The sequence below is a fragment of the Lissotriton vulgaris genome, chromosome 12 (genome assembly GCF_964263255.1).
Source record: "Lissotriton vulgaris chromosome 12, aLisVul1.2, whole genome shotgun sequence".
In the NCBI taxonomy this organism is placed as follows: Eukaryota; Metazoa; Chordata; class Amphibia; order Caudata; family Salamandridae; genus Lissotriton; species Lissotriton vulgaris.
In genome coordinates this window covers 547680178-547707739 of record NC_141700.1, presented here as the reverse complement: position 1 = coordinate 547707739, position 27562 = coordinate 547680178, and the positions used below count along the sequence as shown (strand labels likewise).

The 27562-nt window shown below is 44.4% G+C and overlaps 1 protein-coding gene across 2 annotated transcripts in view; it reads right to left on the bottom strand.

The window, feature by feature from the left end:
* Positions 1 to 11542: 11542 nt before the first annotated feature.
* ANKRD35 (ankyrin repeat domain 35) overlaps positions 11543 to 27562 on the bottom strand; it is a 230343-nt gene continuing 214323 nt past the window's right edge. For both annotated transcript variants that reach the window (XM_086945353.1, XM_086945352.1), the window contains exon 13: positions 11543 to 17381. In XM_086945353.1, the coding sequence (XP_086801479.1) occupies positions 17310 to 17381 (72 nt within the window). In that variant the 3' untranslated portion in view covers positions 11543 to 17309. The remainder of the gene's footprint in view (positions 17382 to 27562) is intronic.

The following is a 27562-nucleotide window of genomic DNA, read 5'->3' as shown; positions in this document are numbered from 1 at the left end:
TAAATTACTTTTAAGATATTTTAAAAATTCGATATTTTGACTGTTTATATTTTTTCCTATCGATATTTTGGAGTCGATATTTTTGTACTTGCCTGTTTGTAGATGGTAAGTCGATATTATGGCATTCGATATTTTTACCTCGATATTTCGGCAAGTCGATATTTTGACTGTCGATATTCTGTCAGTGATCCGTGTCCAGTACCGCACCAATGACCAGGATGCGCTGAGAGGGCACCAGGTGAGACTTGGGTACATTTATCGAAAGGCCCAATCTGTACAACAACTGAGTTGTGACCTGCAGATGATGGAGCACTGTCTCTGGAGATTACGCTTTGATCAGCCAATTGTCCAGATAAGGGAACACCGGAATCCCTGACCTTCTGAGATGTGCAGTCACCAGAGCCATCACCTTGGTGAAGACTCGAGGCGCAGTAGAAAGACCAAATGGAAGGACCACAAACTGGTAGTGCTGCGATCCCACCGTAAAACGGAGATACTTCCTGTGCGACTGCAGGACTGGGATGTGAAAATACGCATCCTGCAAGTCGATCGACACCATCCAGTCTTCTTCCAGCAGCGCCTGAAGAACCTGTGCAAGGGTGAGCATCTTGAACTTTTTGTGTTTCAGATACAAGTTCAAGATCCTGAGATCCAGGATTGGATGAAGTCTGCTATCCTTCTTGAGTATCAGGAAATACCAGGAGTAGCATCCCTGACCCCTTTCCTGCTCCGGAACCACCTCTATCGCGCCTTTTCTGAACAACGCCAGGACTTCCTCCTGCAGAAGCAGCAGGTGGTCCTCCGCGCAAAAGTCTTGGCAAGGAGGGTAATTCGAAGGGAATTCCCGAAAGGAAAGTGCATACCCATTCTCCACGAGATTGAGAACACAAAGGTCCGAAGTGACCGATTCCCAATCCTGCAGAAAATAGGTAAGCCGGCCCCCCACTGGACCCACATGATCCGGAATGGCGGATCTATGGCTGCTTTGCTGTGGTGGGAGGGGGTTGGGAAGAGCAAGAGGAGAAGGAGGAAGCTTGACGACCTCTAGGGCGAGCTCTTTGCCTGCCTCTGTACGACTTGTACAGTGTATTTTGCTGCTGCTGCTGTTGCGACTGTTTGTAGGACCGAAGGGATGACCTGCCAAATACTCTGAACCATTTACCCACAGTGCACCTGGACTGTAGGCCCAAAGATCCTGCTGTCGCTCTGCTGTCCTTGAACCTTTCCAATGCAGCATCAGCCTTTTTCCCAAATAAACCTGACCCATCAAAGGGCAAATCCATCAAGGCAGCCTGGACATCCGCAGAAAATTCGGAGGACTTCAGCCATGCTGCTCTTCTGGTGGCCACCGAAGATCCCATCACTCTTGCCACCGAGTCAGCAGTGTCCAACCCACTCTGAATGACCTGCCGAGCAGCAGCTTGGGTGTCAGCAATCACTTCTTGAAAGTCTTTCCTATCCCCCTCAGGAATCTTTGGAGCCAGCTGTTTGACGGAATCCATCAAAGCATGGATATAGCGTTCCATGAGACAAGTAGCATTTGTCGATTTGAGTGCCATACTTGCTGAGGAAAAGACTTTTTTGGTGGCCTGATCCTGCTTTTTAGACTCCTTATCCCCAGGAACCTGTGGAAAAGCGCCCGCAGATCTTTTCGAGCAGGCAGCCTGCACAACCAAGCTCTCTGGTAAAGGGTGCGAAGACAAAAAGTCCGGGTCACCAGGAGCCACCCTGTACCTTCTCGCAACAACCCTTGAAATAGCAGGGGATGTAAGTGGTCTTTTCCACACTTCTAATGTTGGCTCCGCCAAGGCATCATTGAAAGGGAGCATAGGCTCCACAACAGAGGATGGCGAATGAAGGACCTCTGTCAGAATGTTCGATTTGAACTCCGCAGTAGGAAGTGGTATGTTCAACAAATCCGCAGCCTTCCTTATAACTACGTGATATGGAGTCATATCCTTAGAAGGGGCGTCAGAAACAGAGGCCAATTCCCAATCAGGAGACAGCTACCCTCCCTTAGATTTTTTAAAAGATCCTCCGAATCCTGCAGCTCACCCTCTTCCATTTTTGCATCACGGTACTTCTGCTCTTCCAGAAGCCTCTGGGCTTCACGCCTCGACCTTTCCTTCCGGAATGACGTCGACGGATCCTAAACCGACTCAGACGGAGCTGGCGCCGAACTCTAAGCCGGAGGGCCAGACCATTGTTCATGAGGTCGGTTCGGGTTCGGATTTGGCATGGAGGGCATCGGCGTAGAAGATCGTGGCGTCGAAGGCTTCGGCGGCGCCGAGAAATGCCAAGGCGGCGTCGGAGCCGGCATGAATGGCATGAAAGGCGCAGGAGCATATGCCTGGGGAATACCCAGATTGAATGCCAATGGACTCGTGGGACCAACCATTGCTCCAGAGGGGTACATAGCTTTGGAATACACTCCATACATTGCATTCAGAAACTGAGTAGGGTCCTGACCTGGAGCCGGAAAAGCAGGATAAGAGCTCACAGGCTGCTCTCGAGAAACCGGAGTCTTCTCGACCTCTACCTCAGGCTGGTGCACCGGGGATCGACGAACCCTCTGACAATGGAGCCTCTTCCACTTCTTCTTCCTCTTCATGTCCCGAAGATTGAGACGGAACTGAAGACTGATTCGACACCGGAGCCTGTGAATGCTCTCGAGACTCCAAAGGCGAGACCCCACCTTCAGGATTCTGAACTGGAGAGGGAGATACCATGTCCTTACGATGTTCTAGAAGAAGACTTCGTTTTAGAATCAGACTCCTTACCGGAATGGTGCCTTGAACTATGCTTCCTTCTCTTATGCTTCTTCTTTGACAATCTAGAAGCATGTCCCGAAGTCTACTTCGAAGCGACCCCAACCTCAACCTTGACTTCGGGCGTCTTGATCTAGATCTCTTCCTGGCATCCCTACCCTTCAATTTGGCAACAAGAAGTTTTGCTTCACGTTCCTGAGGAGCCTTTGGGTTCATCTTCAAACAGGATCGACAACCTTGGACGTCGTGATCCGAACCCAGATACCATAGACAGGCACCATGGGGATCCGTAATGGACATCATCTTTCCGCATGAATCACACGTCTTAAACCCAGTCTTCGTCGACGACATCACGACAGAAGACAGAAACACGAAGAGATACAGAAAAACTCTCAATAGTAACAAAGTTACTATCAACTCAACAGAAGATCCCTCAAAACCGTTATCGCCGACGACGCGGAAAAAAGGGAACTGATGTCATCACGCCGACGTAGGCCTAATAAGGAGTCAGTGACGTCAGTCGGAGTCGCGCGCGATGTCGTGCTCCTATGACGTCGTCCACGCCGGGGTGCCACAAAAGAATTTTCCGAACGTTGCTGACGCAGGGGAATATTCACAAGGTGAGGAATCTACTGGCAGATGTATCCATCAAATTGCAGCTACACTGCAAAACGGGCCACCAGTAACTGAAACGGTCCCCCAGGGGTCTAAAACCGGCCCCCACCCTGGTGGTCCACCGGGGAAGCGATTGGTGCCTGGTACGGCCAGTCCGGCCCTGCATATATAGGTATCTTGATGATATATAGATATATATCTTCAAGGTACATAGATATGGAGTTAAGAGGAGTAAATATATATTTACCTATTTGCCTTTTCAATATTTTGGTCCTCGATATTTTTGACATGATATACTGTGCACACACTATTTTGGTTTCTAATATTCTGTCAGTGATCCTTCAAACCAAGCAAGCATTGGTGAGGTTCAACCTTTGGAGCGAACTGGCCTGAGATGTGAAGGACTATGATTCAGGTTAATGAAGATTGCCAATAAGGAACGGTTTCTTACCTGTTAACTTCTATTCTCTCGTAGGGGTATTTACATGATAAGCCATGAGCACTTGAATAGTCCCGTCCACATGCGTGGACCCTGGATTACTTCTTTAGATATGTCTTCTTAAGTGGATACTTTTTGCCTTTCTTCAGGAAGGCCTGCAAAGACACTTAAGAGATAGAAAGACAATAATGCAGCCTAAATACATAGTCTACACTGGCCGCATCCTCATCAAGAATTGAAAATAAAGGTATCCAGTATACTAAATTCGTGTAGTTTTTGTAGTATTAAACACACAGAATAATCTCCTTCACAAAACCCATTTTTCATGGTAGATTTGAAAGTAAAGGACAGAATAACCCCATAGGCTGCCATTATATATGTCTTTGAAAATAGAAGCTGTGCCTTTTAGATCCCAGAAACCACCAGTATCCAATCATGCACAGCTAGTGGCAATTACTTCAGTTCTTTTTGAAGGCGATGAGACAAGAATGCATGGTCTATGTTATGGATCTCTGTGTCTATTCCACCGGGGAGGAGGGAGGGTTGCTTATGACTTATGGAAATACCACTACTTAGAGAACAGGAGTTATAGGTAAGAAACCATGCCTTCTCTCATAGGGGATTTCCATGTATAGTCATAAGCACTTGAATAGATGAGCAAGCCCAACCTGTAAAATGCGGTGGAAGAGACAGAGAAAGAGATAAGTAGATTTAAGCAAACAGGTTCCGGAGGGAAGCCTGCCCCACTTGAGAATCTGCCTTGGCATCTGAATCCAGTCAGTAGTGTATAGTGAAAGTATGAACTGATTTCCAGGTAGCAGCCTTGCAAATCTCTGCAATTGGAATATTACAAAGCAAGGCCATAGTAGCTGCTTTCCCTCTGGTCGAGTGAGCTTTAGGCTTAGTAGCTAAGGATTTATTAGCTTTTTGGTAACAGAGAAGGATGCAGGAAACAATCCATCTAGAAATGGACTGCTTAGAAGTTGCCAGATCAGTACGGAGGGATCCTTAGTTTTATCTAAATCGAACTTTAAAACCCGTCTAATATCAAGGGAATGAAGAGATCTCTCCGCTGGAGTAGATGGATGCTGGAAAAAGGTAGGCAAGGAGATAATCTCGTTCACATGGAAATCCGAAACCACCTTAGGGAGGAACTTCTGATGAGTCCTCATAACCACTTTAGAAGCGTGTGAATGGCTCTTTACAGCATAGTGCCTGGATTTCGCTAACCCTACGGGCGGAAGTAATCGCCACAAGGAAAGCCGCCTTTCAAGACAGATGCTGAAGAGATTTATGTATGGGCTCAAAAGGTTCTTGCATAAGACGAGAAAGTACCACATTAAGCTCCCATGGAGGAGAAGGACTCTTAATGGGAAGAAAAACCTTCTTCAAACCCTCCAGGAAATCTGTAAGGGCTGCCAAGTGAACCTTTAATGGAAGAAAATTGAAGGCCAGATTGTGCCAGATGAAGTAAATATGGAAGGGTGGCATCTTCCTGGCAAGAGGTAGGATCCTCATTCTTTGATGAGCACCAAATACAGAATCTCTTCCATTTATGAGCAGAAGCGGACTGTGTGGATGGCCGTTTAGCTTCTTTGAGGATGCCCATTCAGCTTTGGGGTAAGTTAAATTGTCCATATTGTACTATCTCTGGAGCCATGCTGCCAAATTCAAAGAGGAGAGGTTGGGGTGCACCATCTGGCCTCTGAAGTTTGTTAGTAGATCTGATCGGCAAGGAAGCCTGAGATGTGGACGAATAGACCGGTGAAGGAGGTCCATGCACCTTCATTGACGTGGCCACTCTGGGGCTATGAGAATCATTGTGGTCCACGACTGTGCCAGCTTGATGAGGACTGCCAGGATTAGGGGAACTGGAGGAAAGGTGTAGAGAAATCTGCCTGGCCAGTTGATCCATAGTGCATTCCCCAACGTTCCCGCTTGATAGTACCTTGATGCGAATTTTGGCATTTGCGGATTTCTGCGGTGGTGAACAAGTCTACCTCGGGAGTACCCCATATTCCAAAGATATTGTGGACCACATCGTCATTTAATACCCACTTGCGGTTTTCCTCGAGGTATCTGCTGAGAGAGTCGACCTGAGCATTTTAAACACCCAAAAGGTAAGTTGCTGTTATGGTCACCTTTCTGGCCAAAAAACACTTCCAGATTGTGTGGCTTCCCAAGACAAAGGTCTTGACCTTGAGCCTCCATGCTTGTTGAGGTAGTACATTGTTGTTGTAATGTCCATCCGGACTAGCAGGGTGTTGGAGCTGAGTGACGGCCGAAAAGCTTTCAACGCCATTTGAACTGCTCGTAGCTCTAGCAGATTGATGTGGTAAGTAGATTCCTTGTGTGACCATTTGCCCTTGATTTGAAGTTGACCTGAATGGGCTCCCCATCCCAGGAGAGAGGCATCCGTGACTATGGTCTGAAAAGGCATCTCCTTGTGAAACGGGACAGTGCCATGAGAGCCTGAGCCTTCAGAAGGATCGATAAGCATCTCTCCTCTGAAGGACACACGTTTGCGTACGAGTATCGATGGAAGCCCCCAGATATTGCAGGCACTGAATGAAACCGAAGTGGATTTCGCCTGGTTGACATGAAGACCCGACCGAAGGAGAAGATTGGAAGTCCAATTGCAAGGCAGCTGAGCTTCCTGAGCCGTGGATGCCTTGATGTATTTCCGCAGATGAGAGGCCACCACCGCCATGCATTTGGAGAAAGTCCTGGGTGCCGACTTCAGGCAGAATGGGAGCCACACAGTATTGGTAGTGGTTGTTTCCACTGTGAACCTTAAGAATTTGTGATGCTTCTCTATAATGGGAATGTGGAAGTATGCATCTTGAATGTTGATTGCCCATAGCCAATCTCCTCGATGTAATTGAGGGTAGATATGGTGTAATGCTAGCATTCGGAACCTCTCTCTCCAAATCCCCTTGTTGGCCGTAGTTAGGTTGAGAATTGGCCTGAACTCATTCTTATCTTTATTTTTGACAAGAAAAAACCTGGAGTATAGCCCCCTGCCTCATTGTAAGGGAAGAACCGGTTCCACTGCCTGTTTCTGTAAGAGAATGTCCGCTTCCATTTGTAATTGGTGTAATTGGAACCTGGATTGCTGTGGAGGTATTGACGGAGGAGGGCTGATCAACCTGAGCGAGTATCCATTGCGAACAATACTCAGCAGCCAATTGTCTTGCGTTAGTTTTTGCTACTCTGTCAGGTAATGTCTGATGCTTCCCCCTACCAGGGCAGGTACCGGAAAAGGGGGAAGACAGGATTCAGGGTTTTGCACCAGCTGGCATCTTGCCTCTTTGAGCAGGCTGCTGGCCCGATCTTCGTCTTGTTTGTTTTTTCTGATACGGCTGGTAGGAACGCTGGTACTGTGGAGAGTAGCATAGTTGAAAAGGACAGAAAGATGTGTGTTGCTCCTTAGGCCTCTCCAGGCCTACCACTTTTAGCGTCTCCATTTCAGCGTTCATCCTGGCCATCTCCTAGTCTGCCTGAGTGGCAAAAAGAGTTGTACCTGAAAACGGGAGATTCAGAATGCTTTGTTGCAATTCAGGCTTGAGTGACATAAGGCGTAGCCATGAATGCCACCGTAATGCCACGCCATGGCAATACCCATGCAGCAAGAAGGGACGTGTCTGCTGCTACAATTATAATTTGATTAGAGACCATCAAACCCTCTGGCAGTATTTCATTAACATCCTCTTTCTTGTCTCTAAGGAGGTAGTCTGCAAGCTGCTGGAGCGATTCCCATAGTACCCTGTCATATCTCCCTAACAAAGCTGTGGAACTAGCAGCTTTCATGACAGTCGCTGCTGTGTTGCAAACTTTCCTCCCCACTGAATCCATTTTGCAGCTTTCTTTATTTGGTGGTACTGTCGAAGTTAGAGCCGTGGCGTGTTGCTTCTTTGCATCCACCACAATAATAGAATCGGGAGTTGGGTCCATCCTAAGGAAAGCAGGATCCTGCTCCGAAGGCCGGTATCATATCTGCAGCCTGAAGGACCTGACCTAACAGTAGAGGGTGTCAAGAAAAGCTCCATCGCTGATTCTAACAGTCCTGGTACCAGAGGAAGCAAAGGACGTGACACCTGTTTTTGTTGCAGAGTCCTAAATATTTATTTTAGGAGTTTTATATAGTGCTAGCTGGACCCGGGGGTATCAGAGCACTTCACAACAAGTAACTTATATACAAACAGGCAGTACAGAGATTGTAGTAGAACATAGGGGTTCGTGCCGGATATAGATCGAACAAAGGAGTGATAGAGGAGAAGGAAACACAGAGGTTGGAGGTCCAACACGACGAGTATCTTGATACTTTGAAGAACGTCATCCACATGTTTCCCAAACAAGTCTTCCCCATCGAAGGGAAGATCCGAGATCCTATTTTGGACCTCCGGTCTAAAAGCTGTTGCTCTCAGCCATCCCTGACGGCATAACACCGCCGCTCCTCCAAGCGATCTGAAAGCCGTGGTCAGCCGAAGCCCTTTCTCCCTCCTGAAGGATCTTCTTGATCCCTTGTCTACATTTCCTCAGGAATTAGGTTTATGTAAGGTGTCAGGTCACACCACATTTGCCCATCGTTCCAGCCCAGAATGGCAAGGGCATTCGCAGCTTTAACCAGAAGAGCAGACATGGACGAAAAACCTTTTTCCTGTATTATCCAAGCACCTACCCTATTTGTCGGGAGGCTTTGTAATAGGAGTGGACTGATTTTTTGATTTCTCTTGTGCCGCTTGGGATATAACTTAGTCCGGTTTGGGATGGCCCACTAAACAAGCTGGGGCGTCTAAAGGAGCTTTTTATTTCTTCTCCAGTCTGGCGAGCACTGGTGTGACTGTCGCTGGTGTCTTTATGACCTTCAGGCCCTCTTCCCAAACATGGCTAACGATCGGAATAGCACAAACTGATTTTCGGTATGGCTCCTTGAATTCATACAAGAAACACTCTATTTGGGTAGTTGACATCGGAAGTTCAAACCTCTTCGCAGCTCTTTTCATCAGATTATGGAACCCGCCGATGTCCTCCGGCAGATCAATAGGCACTGGAGAGGGACAAGAAGGTGATGAAATCAGGTAATCATCCCATTCTTTGTTAGGGTCCGTTTTCTCTCCCTCCTCTTGGTCATCATCTGTTGTGACTGGATCTTGTTGCGGCATTGGCTGTGGTGATCTAGGCAAGGGCTCTGGCAATAACTCCCTGCTTCTAACTGGAGTAGTAGGAATGGAGCGTGGGTGCAGAGCAACTAATGGTACTCCTGGAGAGGCCGGAGTTGGTGGAAACCTCTTTCTGTAGTCCGCCAGCATAAACGGCAGATCCATCATTAAAGAAGACGGCATGCCAACCATGTCCTCCTGGTACCCCTGGCGATAATGTTGTTGGAGAGGATACTGATACGCTCCGGTTCCCTCCTCAAAATCATCCTCCTTGCACTTTACATTCAATGGTGAGGGGCTACTCACATAGCCAAAGGGGCCTTCATCCTCCTCCTCCTCTGAATCCTGCTCTTCCAGCAGGTGTGATGGCACAAGAGGTGTAATCTTGCTTGGTGAGGTGATTTCTGTCGACAGAGAGGCAACCATAACAGGTAGTGAAGGCTTTTTCGAAATTAACTTTACCTCAATCTTCGTTGACGACGACTATTTCTTCGTCGACGATCCCGTAGACGATGCAGTTTTTTCTGTTTTTACCTCAGGAGGCATTAAGGAAGGCTTCCTGAAGGATTGCTGGACTTGAGGGGGTGATTTTGATGGCTCAGAATTCGTCTTTTTGTAGGCTGTTCCCTTGAAGCATGCCCCTTACTCTCCTTTTCTCTAGCTTGAGGAGATTTTGAGGGATTGCGCCCAGAAGACCCTTGAGTGGTGTTTTTGAGGGACTTCAAGACGTTCCTCTGAGGAATGAGCATGAGGAGATTTGCTTCTTTTTTGAGATCTCCTAGATGCAGAAGAGGATGCCTCATCACTATCACTGGACATAACCTCCTTTCTGGCCTTTAGCTTTTGACGCCATATCAAAAGGCGCCCTTCACGATCTCTCAGGGTTTTACTTGAAAAGGTACAACATACCTTACAGTCTTTAGGTTGATGGTCCATATAAAGACAGTAAATACAATCAGCATGAGGGTCGTCAGTGTAGAGCCTCTTCTTGGAACAAGTGACACAGGCTCTAACTAAACCCTTTTTCTCCTTTACAGACATTCTCAGCAGAATGAACTAGTAGGCAGCAATAACTATTTTAAATCAGATGAAATCCACAGAACAAAGTTCCAAATCTCAAGTAGAAAGAGAAGATTTTGAGCAGAGCTCAAAGGAGACTCCCTAGCACAACGTGCAGTAGAAAATCTGAGGGGCAAAAGGTTCTCTCAGGAGTGTTCTAGAGGGTGAGAGGTTCTGATTGGTTCAGGGACAATTTTGGTCTCTTTTACATAACGAGAGTTATGGGTTGCAAAATGGAAATGTTCCTAGGCCTCTTTTCAGTTTGCTATTTATCTAAGCATTGCCTTTTTTTATATACCGGGGACTCCCATCTCGACGACGGGGAATGATTCAGGCTTGTGAATCTAGGAAAGCTCCAATACTGGAGTAAACTGGGTTTAGCAATACAAAATTGGGGTCAAGATGAGAAACTATCTGGCCATTTAAAATGCAATTAACAAACAATGCTTTCAACTGTCACATAGAAATGACTTCGCAGACTACGAAAAGGGCAAACTGGGCTGATCACACCATATGTAGAGCATAAAACCCAGCCCTTCCTCAGTCAGGCATTGGGGAGAAAGGCACTAAAAACATTCTGTGGGCCAGACTAGTGCACCTCCCAATCAAAGAATAAAATACGGGGGGGGGAAGTCCCTTGAACCTAAAATCAAATGTAGAATCTGCAACTTTAAAACAGAATCTTTGCTACATTTAATTTGTTGTTGTCCCGGCATGCTATGGCCCCATCAGAAGTTTTTAAAACAAATATGGTTACGCAATGGGGTTCGGGCTGTGCAAGAAGCAGCTTTGGTTTTATTTTCTTGCACTCTACTGTCAGACTTGGCTAGATTTGGGAGATATATGGACAAGCTGCGCCTTAGACTTATTGAAGAAGATGGTCCTGGCAACACTGAAGGTCCTTTGTCTGACAAAAAGGTCAGCCCCCGGAAATTAGTATTGCTGCTGATCGACTTAAATGTTCACTTTAGTAAGACCTATTAATTTTGTTATAATGTTGTACAGGCAACCTTTCTCCTTTTAAATGTAAAGCATATCATTTTTTAGTATTGGAATTAGATAAGCCCCAAGTGATCTCTTTTTTTATGGATCTTAAATAATTGAAATTCAGTTTTTAAAAATATTTATGTATGTAAGTAACATTTCAAATGGCTTTAAGTAACTGTGCAATACAAATCAAATTCATTCAAGATTGGTAACACTGAGGCGGCTGTAGCGCCATGACAGACGTGCCCATTATTCGTCGCACTTTTTTCCCATTGAGATCCACTGTATGTAGATGCATTTTAGGTGGATTGTGGTTGTTTTCAATCACCAAATAAAACTTCACAACAAGAAGTCATTCAAACACATTTGCTTGGTTATGAAAGAAACTTGTGTGTGCAGATGCATTCAGCAAAAATCTCGCACTGAAAAACACACATGTGCAGACAGAACAAGGACAATAGAAAGCACAGGCATAGTAAAATAGACGAAAAAAAGCCTGGTACATGAGTGTGTAAAGGATAATAAGAACACAAGGCATTTATTTCAATAACCACCAAACATCTGAAAGTAAACAAGCAAGCACGGTTTGTGCTTTATTTTAAATACAGTCTCATAGAAGCTGAGTTAAATAAAACCATAGAAACATCATGGCATTAGAAATAATAAAATATCAGTAGCCGCCCCAGCACAGTGCTAATGAAATATCAGTAAGACTTTTATAAAAATGTGAGGTTTTACAATAAAATATTTGATTTGAAATATCGCCTATACCAGCCTCTGTGAATGCAGATCGGACAAGTATATGGCCAAGTTGTCAGTCCAGTCAAGGTCGCAGTGAAGGACCGCATGATGTGATGAAACCAGGGTATAGAACTCGGGCAACTCTACCTAGCATTTACTAGAAACAGACCATAGTGGAACCCTCTCTCAAAATTCTTGCTCCAAGATGGTGCATCGTTACATTCCTTGTACTGGTTTCATGATAACTTCTCAAAGAATCAAGCAAGTGGCATCTTACAATAAGCAACAGAATTCTGGTGAAATGTTGAGTTGCTAATGTAGTAAAGGTATTGATACATATTAAGACATCCCAAGGACAAAACGTAATAAAGATGAAAATGGGTAGCTCATTCTGTTAGATGGTGGAACGTATTACAGATGTTTTCACAGAGGCAATTGAATACAACTCATCTTCAAATGAATCAAAACTTCTTTAATTCTTAGGAGGACAAGGAAGGTCATATCTCAAAGAATAATTAGGATGAGGAAATACATTCCTTGTGGAGTGAAAATAAAGCTACTTAAGGCTTTGGGGATTAAATAAAATAAAAATAATTGGTGTAAATGTGGTGTTAAAACATCATGTCGTGGTGTTAGAAGATAATGTTACTCACATCTACACAGGTGGAGATGATTTGGTGACCTATTTTGGGGATAGGAGATGATTTAACTTGCAATTTCTGGTATAAAAAATTAGACAAGTCACATGTACAGATGATGAAGATAAATTAACACATCCGTAAGACAGAAGGAACACGATTTATTATCTCTAGTATTTGCAAAGATGATACAACTCTGATATTTAGGGGCGAAGATTATGCAACTCACTTTAATTTGTAAGGACTCACAATAGTTCATATCATTGGGATTGAAGAAAATAAGGCAATAGATTTAATTAGGGGCAGGGGAGAGGAATATTTCAGGGAGTGATATTGAGGAAACCTTACTTTAGTTTTGAAGAAGATGGGTCAAATACATCGTGCGGTATGAAATTGATCTGCTGACTCATTTTCAGTATGATGGTGAGATAGCTTATTTAAAGGGTCAAGAAGCAGATGTAAAACATCTTCACAGGCAAAAATCACATGTATAAACATTAAGCAGTACATTTTTTGTACAGCGATACAATTGGAACTAAAGTAACAACTTCTGGCACTGATAGCATGAATTCAACAAGGTTTGCTGACATCTTCAGAATGATGAAGCATCTTATAGGTGACCAAGAATAGCAGAAACATTTAGAAGGCGGCCAAAATAACAAGAAAAAAATCTAACAAAACTAGAGCATGTATGGGAAAATATGGCAAATGACAGGATAAAAAATATTTTACGGTGAAGAATGTGTTGTAAAATACATTCAGGAAGTGGACCCTGTACAATATCATAACAATTGGATAATATAAAAATACATCTTTAGAATGTGCAAAAAGTGAGGTCAAATGTCTTCAGAACGTGGTGAAAATCAAGTGAAATATCCTCAAGAAATAAAATACCAAAAGGTGGGGATGACAAAATAAAATATTACTACTAGGTGCACTAATTGAAATCTTCACAGTGGAGTTAATAAAAGTATGACAAATCGTGGGATAAAAGGTGAAAGCTAAAACATCTTGAACAGTGAATGGTGGCTTTCTAGACAATCTTATGATATGTGGGAACATATTCTATGATGAGGATTGTGATGTAAATCACTCTCAGTAAAAAATAAGAGAAAGACCTACCTTGGGATGGAAGTTGAAATGGAAATATGTATGGGTGACGTGATATGAACACACACGCTTGTCAATGGTAGGAAGTGAAACATGTAGTGGTGAAGATTAGGCTGTGAAAAATCTTCAAGTACACATCATATCTTAATATGCATCTGGTAAATGATAAGTAGAAAGATTCACCAGTTCAAAGGGGAAATCTGTTTATTTTTAATTTTTTGTTTGCTGGATATCCCTTTATGTGCATCGCAAATATATATTTTTGCCCAACTTGGTGAGAAGCTGTCTTCTTCATAACACCTCCAATGACAAACGTTTAAGAAGCCACTGTTCTGAAATTAGCAATTCAGGGTGGAGAAAGGGCTCCAGTGGATGGACCATTAGTACAAGGTTTTTTTTCAGTGGCCACACTTAACAATAAAAATCTGCACTTCATGATCTTCAGATGACCCTTGCCAGAAAAGGAACTGCTTGAATCATGCATCAGAAGATACAATGTTTATGATTATAATGAAGCCAAAGGCAGCAATAAAAGGATTCCAGGGTTAGAAATGAGTGGGTAGCAGGCTAAAAGGAAATGTCTCTCAGCTTCCTTTCAGTAAGGGTAAAAGGTGAACATAAGACAACTATACCTTATGGAGTGAACCCTTTAAAGGTAATCTAGGTGCGATGATGAAAACTCAGGGTAGAATAAATTTAGGAATGAAGTGTGAATGAAAATCCCTCATGGTAACGATGGATGAAATATCTGCAGTGAAGAAATTAGATATTTTAGTAGATTATTTATCTTTAAGAGTTAAAAAGGGGAGGCAACAAATTGCCTATGGTTGAAAACTGGAGGTAGAAATTTGAGAGCCCAGGAAGGTAATTAAAGTACTTTTCTAGATGTACAGCAATAAAGCGGCAGACTATTGGAAATGTGTAGGATCCTCATGTTGTGGACAAAAAGTGAGATACCTATTTTTGTACATAGGCAGTTAGAGAGAAGCACATGTGTAAGGTTCAATGTGATCGGGATTTTGAGTAGCAGCAGAATGGGGAGATAAATGTCAGGAGCAAAAAAGAGAAATTAAATGTGTCCTTACTTGGTTAGGTAAAGCTGCAGATATTCGTCAGTGAGCAAAGAAATATTTTTAGAACTTATCTTTAGAATATGAAGATAAGTGCGATAGTTAAGAAGGCCAGGAAGAGCATGCAAATATTTAAGGAAAGGAAAAATTAATCTTTCAGCAGCTGCAGGGACAGGCGAAATTTATGAAGAGAACTATAAAGAGGAAACTAATATATGGCTTAGAAAAGCCCAAAATGGGTAGAGGGAAGACCCTATGTAATACCCCATTCCGGGTCTGAAGAAAAGTAATACACTTTTAGAAGTTTTAGAAGAATATAGACAATTTACCTTAAGAAGAAGAAAAAATAGTGTAATAGTGGAAACTTCACCTTTCATCGCCTGCTAGAGTTGTTGCAATTCAGCTCCATAAAGGAAAGATGAGCAGCTGAAATTCACACTCAAGGGGTAAAGAGGAGGGAAGTGGAATTTGTCTTTAAGAACCACCATGATTAAAAAGAAGTATGCTACATTGTGAGAATGACAGGCATTGATGAAGGTGTTTAAATATTTTGCCAGAAATTTTTTTTTGTCCACCAAGCATTTATGAGAAACACTACATTTAAAAAAATCTGAAGAAAAATGTAAGGGGATGCATCTATCTAATTTGAAAAGCGGTCCTTTTATGACTACTAGGAGTACTGCAACAAATGTTTTTACTCAATTTCAATTTTCTCATATCTACCAATCAAAACTGTATTAGAGTTGCTTAAGTTTAGTTGAAGGTTGCGATTGCAGCCGCATTCGCACCAGTTCATGTGTCTAAGTGATCCGATCTATTAAAGCAGCAATGACGCAAAGCAAAATATTATATTTTCATAAACTTGCCACCAAGAAAATGCAATACTTTGCAACTCTGCTTCTAGAACGAACTGAAAAGCTGAACCTGTCCGTTTCTTAGTTCACTTCCTAGTTCAAGGTTGAATATTCTTCTAAAAATGGAGGACAGCGTAATTAAAAACCTTTTTATTTTACAGGAAAGGCGACTCTTTATAAAGTAAGGCAAAGTACGTCAATATCAAAATGAGAGTGTAAAGAAGGCTATTTTACTTCATACATTCATTCAGATTGAACTAGGCCCTCTTATTCACGTCACCTTAAAAAACATCTCCAAAATATACTGTCAGTACGGAGACCACATAATGGCATTCATGTGCATCCCTCCTATTGTAGAATTCTAATGCGCTAATAATGACATGGGGATCGAAGGAGCTTCAATTTATCCCCCGTCCTCCATCTTTCATACCAAATGGAGTGAACAGGGTATTTCAAAGAAGGGACACGTGAGCCGCATTGGGATATTAGACAATGGCCATGCAAGTCAGGTGTGAACGATAGGTAGGTAAGGCTGAGAATCACCACATGCCAGCTCAGCTAACCTTTTAGATGCACCAGCATAGATAAACATGTCAAGATGTCCCTTTAGGCAAGTCAGTATAGGCTATAACTAGGATTACATAAGGCGGCTTTGGTGTCCAATCTTTGCATCTGCACTGCAAGCGATACCGTTTGACTTGGTTAGCATCCTCTGATGGCAGGCCTGTTTAACATTATTACAGAGAACTATAATCATTTTGGTATCATGAAGGAGATTTATCAAACGAAGAAAAGAAAATTACTATGTATGCAATCGTTTTTAAGGATGACCTGTTGATAGGAATACCATCATTTCTGATGCTGGTGTAAGAGACTACTTTTCTACAATGATTCAAGTGCTGATTCAATGGGTAAAGTTCTATTAGAACCAGAAGGTTTCTTCTGCATCAATGTGGTAGTTTGTAGTAAGTGAGGCTTCTTCGACAGATACCTTCATCTGCAACAAGTTAACCACTACTACTACAACAACTACTACTAGGGATTCATTTGCTCTGCAGCAGACATGTGGATCGCTTCTACAACCATAAACACAGTCTGTTGTAGGCAAGGGAAAAGGAATTTCTGGGACTGTGCAATAGTCAATTCTCTCTTTCGTTCTCCTAACGGTAAGGCTGCAGAGTTCCAACAATTCCAGCTAGGCATCGAGACCACAGGTAGCACCAATCTTGGCATGTTGTTCTTGATGTCTTTTTGGCGTTTGGGATCTATTTTAGTATAAAGATTTCATTTCTGTTTGGCTTGGTTTAGCGCCCTTTGAAGACAGGCTTCTTTAGCACTATTGTGTTCACAGGGAATCGCACATTACAATGTCCACCACTAAATATCTGTATACTAAAGTTACCTTAAAAAAGTACGTCTTAAAAACCCCGACCCCCAAGTAATAAATATTAACTTTACAGTTTCAAAAATGTCTTTGTCGCTTCTACTCTGTGCATTCATTCATGAAGGTAAACAAACACATCCAAATGATGTCACTCATTTAAAACCTAAGCTTTGCCATTGTCCTCTTGGGCCAGTGCAACTTTACGTTGAAACTCCAGAATAGACTGTCGAGATAACTTTAGAGAGAACAGGCGACCTGGGGGAAAGACAGGCAGCAGAGGAAGATGGGAAGGAGCTGCCCTGATGGGGTCCATCTTGTGCAGAGTTCATTATGAGTCTTGTCGATGTCTGTTTAAGATTCTGCTTGTACAAGAAAAAAGCTCCCGATAATATCAATGATCCTCACAACTGTCCGACTTGAGGTACCCATATTCCCCAACCATGTGGTACCCAGAAGGCACATGCTGCTGACCATTACTCCGGTCAGCAGATCATGGAGTCCTGTATCTTCCGTATCCGCAGCAACGAGTTATGCACTTCTTCATCCATGAAGCCCTGAAAAAAGTGAATAGACACTGAGATCAAAACGCTCTACCACCTTTAAAACTTTCATACTCATTTTCATAGATTGGATGGATACAATTCTTCTGTTAAAAATCAGAAGAAAAAAAATCTTTAGGCCTTCCCGCTCCCAATTACCCCCACCCTTTCAGCTAGATTGGCTACTTAAAAAGCCCTTTAAACGGTCCTCACTAGACTTATATTGCATCTATCAAATAATCCTGACCACCGCATAGACATGTTTAGCTAATGGAGTCCATTTGTCACATTTTAAAGCAGTTTTTAAATTCATGGGCCAAAATGTCCCAGGCTTTATAGAAAGTTTTAAAGGACACCTTATGCAATATTCTAATACCTCGGAGTCCCTTCCACTACCCATCATGAATATTGCTTTACAGCAGCAAATGAAGTATGCCTTGATGTAAAAAAAATTGCGTGACTGATCCAAAACACATGCAGCCAGATTCATCAATGTCCCGATTTGCGGGTCCTTAATAACGATTATTAAGGAATCGCTATTAATGACTCGCAAAGCGGGATTCATGTAGAAATCGCAATATTATTTGCGATTTCTACAGCTTCCTTATTTGCGATTAGCAAATTGCTAATCGCAAATAAGGAATGACTCCCCATGCATTCCTATGGGCCTAGGCCCATAGGAATGCATGGGGAGTCATTCCTTATTTGCGATTAGGCCCATAGGAATGCATGGGGAGTCATTCCTTATTTGCGATTAGCAATTTGCTAATCGCAAATAAGGATGCGATTTCAAGGGTGCCAGGGGTGTCCAAAGGACACCCTGTAGCACCTCTGAATTGTAAATGTAGACTGATGTTGCGCACACACATGTCCATTACTGCTCCATCATGCAAACATGTTTTAAGGCATGAGCCAAGTGGGCTTTGGCCCAGGGCACCAGGCTTTCAGGCTCCCCTGATAGAGTCAGCTCTGTTTTACATAGATTATTGCTGTTAACCTTGAAAAAAATGTAAACAGATTGTTTTAAATACTGTTTTGCTTTAATTTATTTTTAATGTGGATGATGTGTGAGAGTCTATTACAGACATTTTACAGAGAAAGGTTGTGCTTATGTTTCATGCAACATCCATAAAAAAACCATTTAGATTAAAACAGGACCTCACATTTCAACAAGCATTGGAAATGCAATAGGTCTCGCAGCATTAGAGTTAGTGCTTTTAGAATTGTTTATGGGTTTTTTTGTAAATCTTTAGCATTTTTGTTTCCTGTAGCCAATGCTAAAGAATTAAAAAAAAAGCCATAAACATTTCTAAAAGCTCTAACTCAAATGCTCCGAGACCTATTGCACTGTGTGAGGGTGAGGGGTTGAGGGTGAGTGAGGGTGAGTGAGGGTGAGGGTGGGTGAGGGTGAGTGAGGGGTTGAGGGTGAGTGAGGGTGAGGGGTTGAGGGTGAGTGAGAGTGAGGGTGAGTGAGGGTGAGTGAGGGTGAGTGAGGGTGAGTGAGGGTGAGGGAGAGTGAGGGTGAGAGTGAGTGAGGGTGAGGGTGAGTGAGGGTGAGGGTGAGTGAGGGTGAGGGTGAGTGAGGGTGAGTGAGGGTGAGGGGTTGATGTTGAGGGGTTGAGGGTGAGTGAGGGTGAGTGAGGGGTTGAGGGTGAGTGAGGGTGAGGGTGAGTTAGGGTGAGGGGTTGAGGGTGGGTGAGGGGTTGAGGGTGAGTGAGGATGAGTGAGAGTGAGGGTGAGTGAGGGGTTGAGGGTGAGTGAGGGTGAGTGAGGGTGAGTGAGAGTGAGGGTGAGTGAGAGTGAGGGTGAGGGGTTGAGGGTGAGTGAGGGTGAGGGTGAGTGAGGGGTTGAGGGTGAGGGGTTGAGGGTAAGTTAAAGTTTGTTTAAAGCCCTATATGCTCGCAAGCTCGATGCGCATGCGAATCGAATAGCTCGACCTAAAAAACTCTTAAATATCAATATAGATGCACAGATAGAAACACTAACGTGCAAGCACAGAAATATAGAAACATGCATGCACAGACAGACATGCACACATCTGGAAACACAGTCACCTGCAGCCACATACATTGATAGATGCAACCACACAAGCATACATATACACTCTCAGGCACACATACGCTTGCAAGCAGGAGCACATACAAACACAGACACACACATGCACATAGAAATGCATATAGCAAGCATGCATATACATATGCAGCACTACCAAGAGCAGATACATTTACACACATGCATGCAGATATATAAGCACACACACAAACACAGGGACTCCTACATACCTATGCAAATGTGTACACTCAGACACACATGCACGCGCACTTATACACGCACACACTCTTGTATCTCTTGTCTCACCCCTGTGAGGTGGCTTCAATGAAATATTAATGTTACACCTTTGAAAAATGCAAGCATTTGAAGTGCTCGGGCGGGTGGAAGCAATTTTGATGTAGAAGTGCTGTGGGAGGCGGGTGCAAGTAAGGACAGGGAGGGCAGAAGATGCCCTTGTAGAACATGCACTTTAATGGAGCATGGCAACAATAAAAAATGTCAATTACTTAATGAGCCTGCAGTGAAGCAACATGTCCATTTTTTCCATTGCGTCACATATTTTGTATGAGCACTAAACTCACGTAACAGCGGGCGCTACACCATTGTGCGGTTGGTTAAAGTATGGTCGGGGTGAGGATGGCGAAGATGGTGGCTGGGCTGAGGGTAGAGTGCAGTGACCAGGATTTTTAGAAGGCTGCGAGTGTTACAGGACCCTCTAGAGGGGTTTCCTATTTCCTGAACCACAGCTGTGAAGGTTCAGAAGACCCCTGCCGTTCACTGCTTTGCAATGGGAGGTTTAAAGCGTCCAGATTTGAAGAAACAAGAGATTTTAAGGACACAGAGCGAGATGGGGCAACATGAGTGGATGGGTAAAGAGAGAGAGCAAGAGAGCAAGGGGGAGAGAGATGAAGACAGAAGTGATTAGGTAAGGTGAGAGAGAAGGAGCAATCCGGCACACACAGACGGGCACACACACACAAAGGCACACTCGCATAACACAAAAATACACACTGACTGAAAGCAATAATACACGTGCTCACATACAGAATGCAATAAATGCGTACATACAAAGAGACGCACATGTGCAGAATGTTTTCTAAAGGTGAGAAAGGCATACACACGAAGGGGGTGAAGTGGAAGTGGCGAAAGACGCCCTAGAAAGCCAGCCCATTGTATACCTTGGAAGCTATTATCTTTTTGCAGGCATTGCAAGAGCGACTCTGGGAAGCAGGTCACAATGTGAGGGAAGCAGGGGGGGGGGGAGCAGAGCAAGAGGGGTCGGGCAGTGAGCGGAGGGGAGGTATGGATAGCTGAGTAATGAAGATCGAGCGTTGCTGGGACTCATAACTAAACTAAGAAGTTCCCACAAGAATAGAAAGCACATTTGATATAATATTGATTCCGGAGACCAGGGCCCAACTCAGTATCCCACACATTTGTTATGCAGAATTCAGATAGCCGGCCGATGAAAGCCTGAACATGCCTGCCATACCGGGGGTTGTCTGCCGGGCCGCGGGATACGGGGCAGACCTGTCTTGACTGCGATTGAATGCCGAGGATCCCGCTCCGAACCGGATTTGAAGACGAGCCTGCGGTGGACTGGCTCTGCGGCCTGAGCACCTCTGTGGTGGTGCGTTGAGACCCGGGGCGCGCTTGTAGCCCCGGTGAGAGGCCTAGGGAAGCAGGAGGTCCCGACTGGTGCCTGGAGACATGGAGCGTTGAATAACAAGACGGACGGACGGAAGAGAGGGGAGGGGGGAGGAGAAATGCGACACGGAGGGAAGGGGAGGGGGCGGAGCGGGGAGGGGGCGGAGAGGGGAGAGGTGCGACACGGCAGGATGTGACCGTTGCGGCGGTGTTACGCGGAAGGGCGTTAGACGGAAGGAAGAGAGGGGAGGGGGAGGAGAAATGCGACACGGCGGGAGGGGGCGGAGCGGGTAAACAAAGACGGACGTGCACGCGCTTTTAAGGTCAATGCGCATGCGCATAAGCTCAATGCGCATAAGCTCAATGCGCATGCGCATTGACCTTAAAAGTCACGGGCACTGCAAGGAATCGCCACGATTCCTTGCAGTGTAGATAAAGAGTGGATAACTCGCAATAGTCTCGCTTGCTCGATGCGCATGCGCATCGACAGGCGAGACCTAAAAATGGGACAGTGTCCGAGAGATTATCTGCAGTAATATTAGCGAGCTGCGGCTGTGTTATAATGTTAAATACACACACCACTATCCCTGAATATTAGATGAAAACAATTAGAATTTGGCCGAGTGTGCCTGTGCACAGTGTGTGACCTGGTCAAAGAGAGCATGAAAGGGCTGAAATTATAATAAGTTAAAAGCTCTTCTAAACAGGGGTCACCAAAATAAGTTTGGCCCAGGGCCCTAAAATCCTTGCGATGTCCCTGAATCACTGTTGCTGTCCCATTTAACTGTCATTCAAGAATGTAGTTAGTGTAATTGTATTGGCCTGAGCATATTTTGAATTTTTTATACTCCTTTCACTCATGTAACCATAAAAACATCAGTCTACATTGACAGTAGATGTGTGTTCATAAACAGTGTACCGAGAAACAAAAAAAACTATTTTCAGCAATATTTTCATTCCATTCTTGATAACACCTGTTTACATGTCCTATATTCTACAGATACGGAATTTAAACCACTCCCTGTGCCATGTTCGTTGCAGTTATGTTATAAAAACTGCTCAGGTCTGTCATTCAGACCTTTCAGCTGTATGGTTTCAAAATGTCTTGTGGAAAATAGCTCTTTGTAATCAGCTCATGCAAAAGGAGGTGTATTGTGAATCCATTTGTGATATGCAATGCATAGGGGATTGTAACAGGACATCGGGTTGGTTCAGCCCATCCATTCTCAGAAACTTCGCAGATAGGACATGGTGAACAAGTTACTTATCTTTAGTAACGCATTATCTGGTAGACACTCTCTAGCTCCATGACGCCTGGGAAATTCAAAGTTAAGGAACCTGCATCTAGAAGTCTCTATCAGATGATAGCAATTATCATACAGGGTTCTGCTTACACATTTCATGTCATTGCTCAATAGGTAGTGCTACCAAGGGAGATGCTTAAAGACGCCATTTCAGCTAAATACACAATTTCTTGTTTCTCAAGTGGACCCAGCTTGTGGATTGTGCCAGGAATGCGACACGTTGGTCATCATCTTGACACCCTGAGCAGAGTTGCAACTGATTACCCTTAAATTATCGATTTTTTTACACTCAAACATCTGCAAGCAGAAATGTAACACATATTAGATATTCTCATGAAGGTAGTTTCTCCATTGGTGCTTTAGTAAATGCACCCTCCCGCGTCAGCTTCTTCATTTACCTATATTTGGAGCCTATATTGCCATGATAATTTCTTTGGAGGTAAACCACTTCTACCTTCCGCGCTTCCCTGCACGAAAGGCTGTACAGTCATTCAGGTTTACACTTTACCTTGTTTATGAGCCAGTACTGTCTCTGGGAAATAGGGACAATGTGGAAATGTGTACACCATTTGCACTTACATATTTCCATCCACGTAAATCACGCTGTCAGCCAATCTCCACCCAACTTACCCAAATTCAATAACATGGACTCCTGGCCATGTGCCAGTAGCATGGCCTCCCGTTGACACTCGTTGATAACTAAAAACTGGATGTAGCAAAGTTAGACTGTGTCAACTAATGTAAGACTCAGTCAAGCATTGCATTCTGAGGACTCCTGAGTCCGCTTTTTGACTGCTGAAGGAAAGGGAGACTCTTCCCAGTAGCCACTGAGGCACTATGCTCACTTTGCTCAAAAGAGTATACATGAAAGGGGCAAAGCGTCTCCGTAAGCTAGGAATCAAAAATGACAAAGAGAAACTCGTTGGCATTCTTGTATTGGATTTCAGACTGAAGATGCATACTGAAGCGATTAGCAAGTTACAGAACTCCCTTTGGTATCAGGGAGGTGAAAAGAACCAGGCATTCTATCCAAAAGTGGAATCCATAGAAGTTCCAACTGCTAGAACCAAAATGAGGAACAAAAATAGTTTAAAAGACGGGAAAGACGGGGCACTGGGGCCGAATGGGATTCCTGTCCCTGTATTTAAATCAACACAAGATTTTTCGGTGTCAATTATAATACCTCTTTTTAATCATGCCTTTGCAACAACGCTGTGTTCTTGGAAAGGTTTAGTACTCTTTCCGATCGACAAAAACGGCTATCGCTCCAATCAGACAAACTATAGGCTTGTTGCCCTGCTTGACCTAGAAGCCAAGGCTTACGCCAGCGTTCTCTTGAAGGAGCTGGTGTCATTGATAAAGGAAAAAGGAATCCTTCAGTTTTTTCAGTCAGGATTCAGGCTGGACTGTTGCGATGGGAAGTCCTCTACATGTCTCTGGAGAGAGTGCTTTTCCTGCCTTATGCTGATCTCCAGGTAAGCCATTTAAACGTTACTGTATGTTTTCTAGATCCCGAACCTCAATGAACCGGACAATCCAGCATGTCCACCAAGGTTATACCTGTTTACATGGAATGAGACCCTAAAGCTTGGCTCGGAGGTCGAGAAGGCATGCGTAGTGCACCCCTATTTTTCAGAGAGTGGCTACTGCCTTCTCTACCCAGGCTGTGGTAGGCTGACAGCGGTGGCAGCAATAAATCTATTGTCAGTCGGAATGGGTTACTAGCCACTCTCCTGATAAAATCTATGTAGTATCCCCCTTGCCTGGGGACCTGTTGCCTTTGTCTACCTTACGTGTGTTTGAGAGCCAGTGGGTACACTGGGGAAGGATGGTGAGTTGAGCCATTGTGTGTAATTTCAAGCTGTTCTGCTGGACTTGCCAGCTCCCCCGTGCCCCTCCCAATTCCTTGGACATGCCCGATGGGCTGGGTAGACACTTATCTCTTATATGGGTTTAGCCTTACTAACTCAAGAAGACCCTCCTGGTCAGTGCCTCCTGGTCTGGAGTTAATTAAATTTCCTCTTTAGGGAATAGCACAGTCTGGTACTAGGGAAAACAGTAGGTCATCCTTTGCATGCTTTGGTCATGCAGTAAACACTCTTAAATATGCCTAGTGATTGGAGGGCCAACCAGGATGCAAAAGCAGCACACCCTCTGATTGGATCAGCCTATCAATCAGAGGTGAAGAAAGTCTGGCCTTAACGGTCAGTTGGTCTATGATTCTGTACGGGCAGCTCACACCAGATGGGTCCAAGGAGGCTAGCTACGACCCGAGGTGTGAAGGCAAGATAAGAAGGTTGCTCACTGAGTCTGGAACTTGAGGAAGTTTTCTATATGACTGATGGGTTTTGCTGCAGAGGAGTGTGCCAGTTTGACGAGGAGCAAAGGCAACCCAGCATCGGGAAGAGGACCAGCTTTTTCTGTGAGTCTTGTGTAGCTGTCGCTTTGAACAAGGAAATTGCAGATGGCTGCTCAAGATAAGAAAGTAAGTTTGCGGCACATCAAGGGAGGCAGAGGCAGGAAAACTAGATCCCGGTCCTTGAAGGTGAGACCGCTTTGTCCAGACCCCTCCCCTGTACTGTGGGGCCTGTGTGGTACTTCCGGTTACAAGCAGTAGCTAGGGAATACAGTCCAGTGGAACAGGCCCCCCTGCCTTTCTTTTTGTGACATCTGGGGGTATCAGAGTGAACTGGCACTCTGTCAGGCACTACCCTCCTAAAGCTAGCCAGTGGCTACTGGACTAGAGGGACTCCAGTAAACTGACCCAAAACGACAGGCACCTGTGATCAAAACCCTGACACCACTAGAGCAGTGTCCTCAAAAAGGACGGGAGGGCACTTCCATTGCTTTGGGTGGGGGGTTATAGGGCTGATCAAGAACCTCTGACTTCACATCATGTGCTGAAACTATATCCTTTAAATACAAAGCTTGGCATCAAGGCTCTAGCAAATGAGAGCAACACTTTGCAGCATGGTCTGTAAGATGAAATGCTAATTGTGTATCTACATATTAACTGTGTTCTTATAGTGCTTGGGGTCTAGTCTCAATAATACTGTTTATGGTCAGAACTCTGGCCCAGAGGGTTGTAGAGACATCTGATTTTCACTATTTATCCTAGTTTTGTATGTAGTATAATTCTCTTGTGCGCATTAAAGTACTTTTCTTTTATAAAAAGTAAAGCACTGACTGGACATTGATATAATCAGCTGGTAGTACGGTGTGCACTGTATTCTTAATGTATAACCTCCACCTCTCCTCTTTGAGTGTCTTGGGCTGCTCTGTGTCGCTACCCTGAGAGAGTCCAGTAATGGAGAGGAGTCCTTGGTTATCCAGTTTTGGGTCCATTAGTACTGAGGCTTCAGGACACCAGCGGGGAACACTCCAGTTGACTTGATTGGAGCACAGTGACCCCTGAGAACCCTGGTGCCCAGGAAGCCAAGTCTATCAACTAGGGACAATATCTTAGCAATGGCATACTTATCTACACACGCGGTCAGGAGGAAGCAACCACCCTTGTTTTGCTGCTTTATAGACTACAGCTCCGCCTTTGATAGGGTGGCTTGCAGAAGATTATGGGGGAAATTGTCTGCATGGGGGATTCTGCCCATGCTCCTCAAGGTGATATCATACCAGAGGACATGGAATCACGTTAAAACAAGCCCTACCACAGTAACCTCCAGAGTTGGCTCAAACAAAGTTGTATTTTGGCCTCCTTCTTTTTAATCTCTACGCTGCATATCTGGGGGTCGTCCTGCAAGGCTCTAGTCTGGTTACTGCGAGGTTGGGAAGGGTACGACTTTCCGTCCTGCAAAATGCAGACAACACTGCAATCCTGGACCAAAAAGCCCTCAATGCACTTCATTGTTATAACCAGGAGAAAAATCTACAGGTTAATTAGAGCAGAACAAAGGTTGTAGTGTTCGGAAAATACCCACAAAAAAGCAAAACTTGCTGGAAATTGGGTGATCTGCCAATAGGAACAGCACCAGCTTGCAACTACCTTGGAATTTGGCTTTCCGAGAAAGCCAATCTGGGCGTTTACTTAAGGCATCTCAGTATAAAGTCCAACTGTGTTATCCACATAGTGAAGTGACTAAGCAACTTCCTGTTAAGTCCAACTGCAGAGCCCATGCTGACAGTCATGACAACTACATACATCTGGCCTTTCCAGGTACCCTGGACAGGCATCTAATTGTCGCATAGACTAAGGCATGTAAGGCAGTGCTGTTAGTCCCACGGCAAGCCAGAAGAGTAAGGCTGAGGTTGGAGCTTGGTCTTGGGAGGCCAGACTTGGCGAGCCAGGGGAACCTAATAACATTTTTCATCAGGGTCCTGAGAGGAGGGCTCCCCTGGCTAACTGTGCTTGGTCAGGCAATAGGTAGTTTGAAGATCAAGGCAGCAAGTTTGCACTCCCCTGACATTCATTTATCTGCATGTAAAAAAGCAGTGAACCGAAAGGTATTAGTAACCTCATTTGAAAGGTTTTGTGTTATCTCCATAACAGTACCACTGGACGAATCATACATTTTGGGGAAAGCACAACCCTGCCTTCATGATGCCCCGACAGACCAGGCCTGCAGGAAAATCCTCTATATGAGGCTCATCACTTTACAATCTCAGACTTTAAGCCAGCCTGGGCACGCAAGGGGGAGGCTGTCTCATGCAGGTTATGTAAGCATCGCAAAGAATCCGGACTTCATCTGTTGTGTTGTGGCCCCAAACTGACAATCGACGGTGCCTGCTTCGCCCTATTTTTAGGACAAAGGGAGTAAGGACTTGCAGGGAGGTCTCGGACTTGTGCATCACTGAAAACACTATGCTATGCAAACAAATGATGGACGGATTTCTGTATAAATCACACATTAACCCCCTGTCAAGAGATCTGGGTTAAGTCCATCGTTCTTTTGCCCACTATGCCACCTCAGTTTAGACCCAGCCATATGAAAATCATTGCATAGCACTTTTCATCCTAAGTGGGATGGGTATGCCCAGACATGGGTCCCTTGCTCACTGTGCCACTGGATTCAAGCTAGCCTGGCTGATGAAGGGTAATACCCAGAAACCGGTCCCAGGATGCTTGTTTCCGGTCCAGGGAGGACCTGGCTTGGCAGTTCGGTCTGGACTGTTCCCATGAGGCACAGGGTCAAGACTGATTTGCATATGGCTGGGTCTAAACTGAGGTGGCATGGTGAG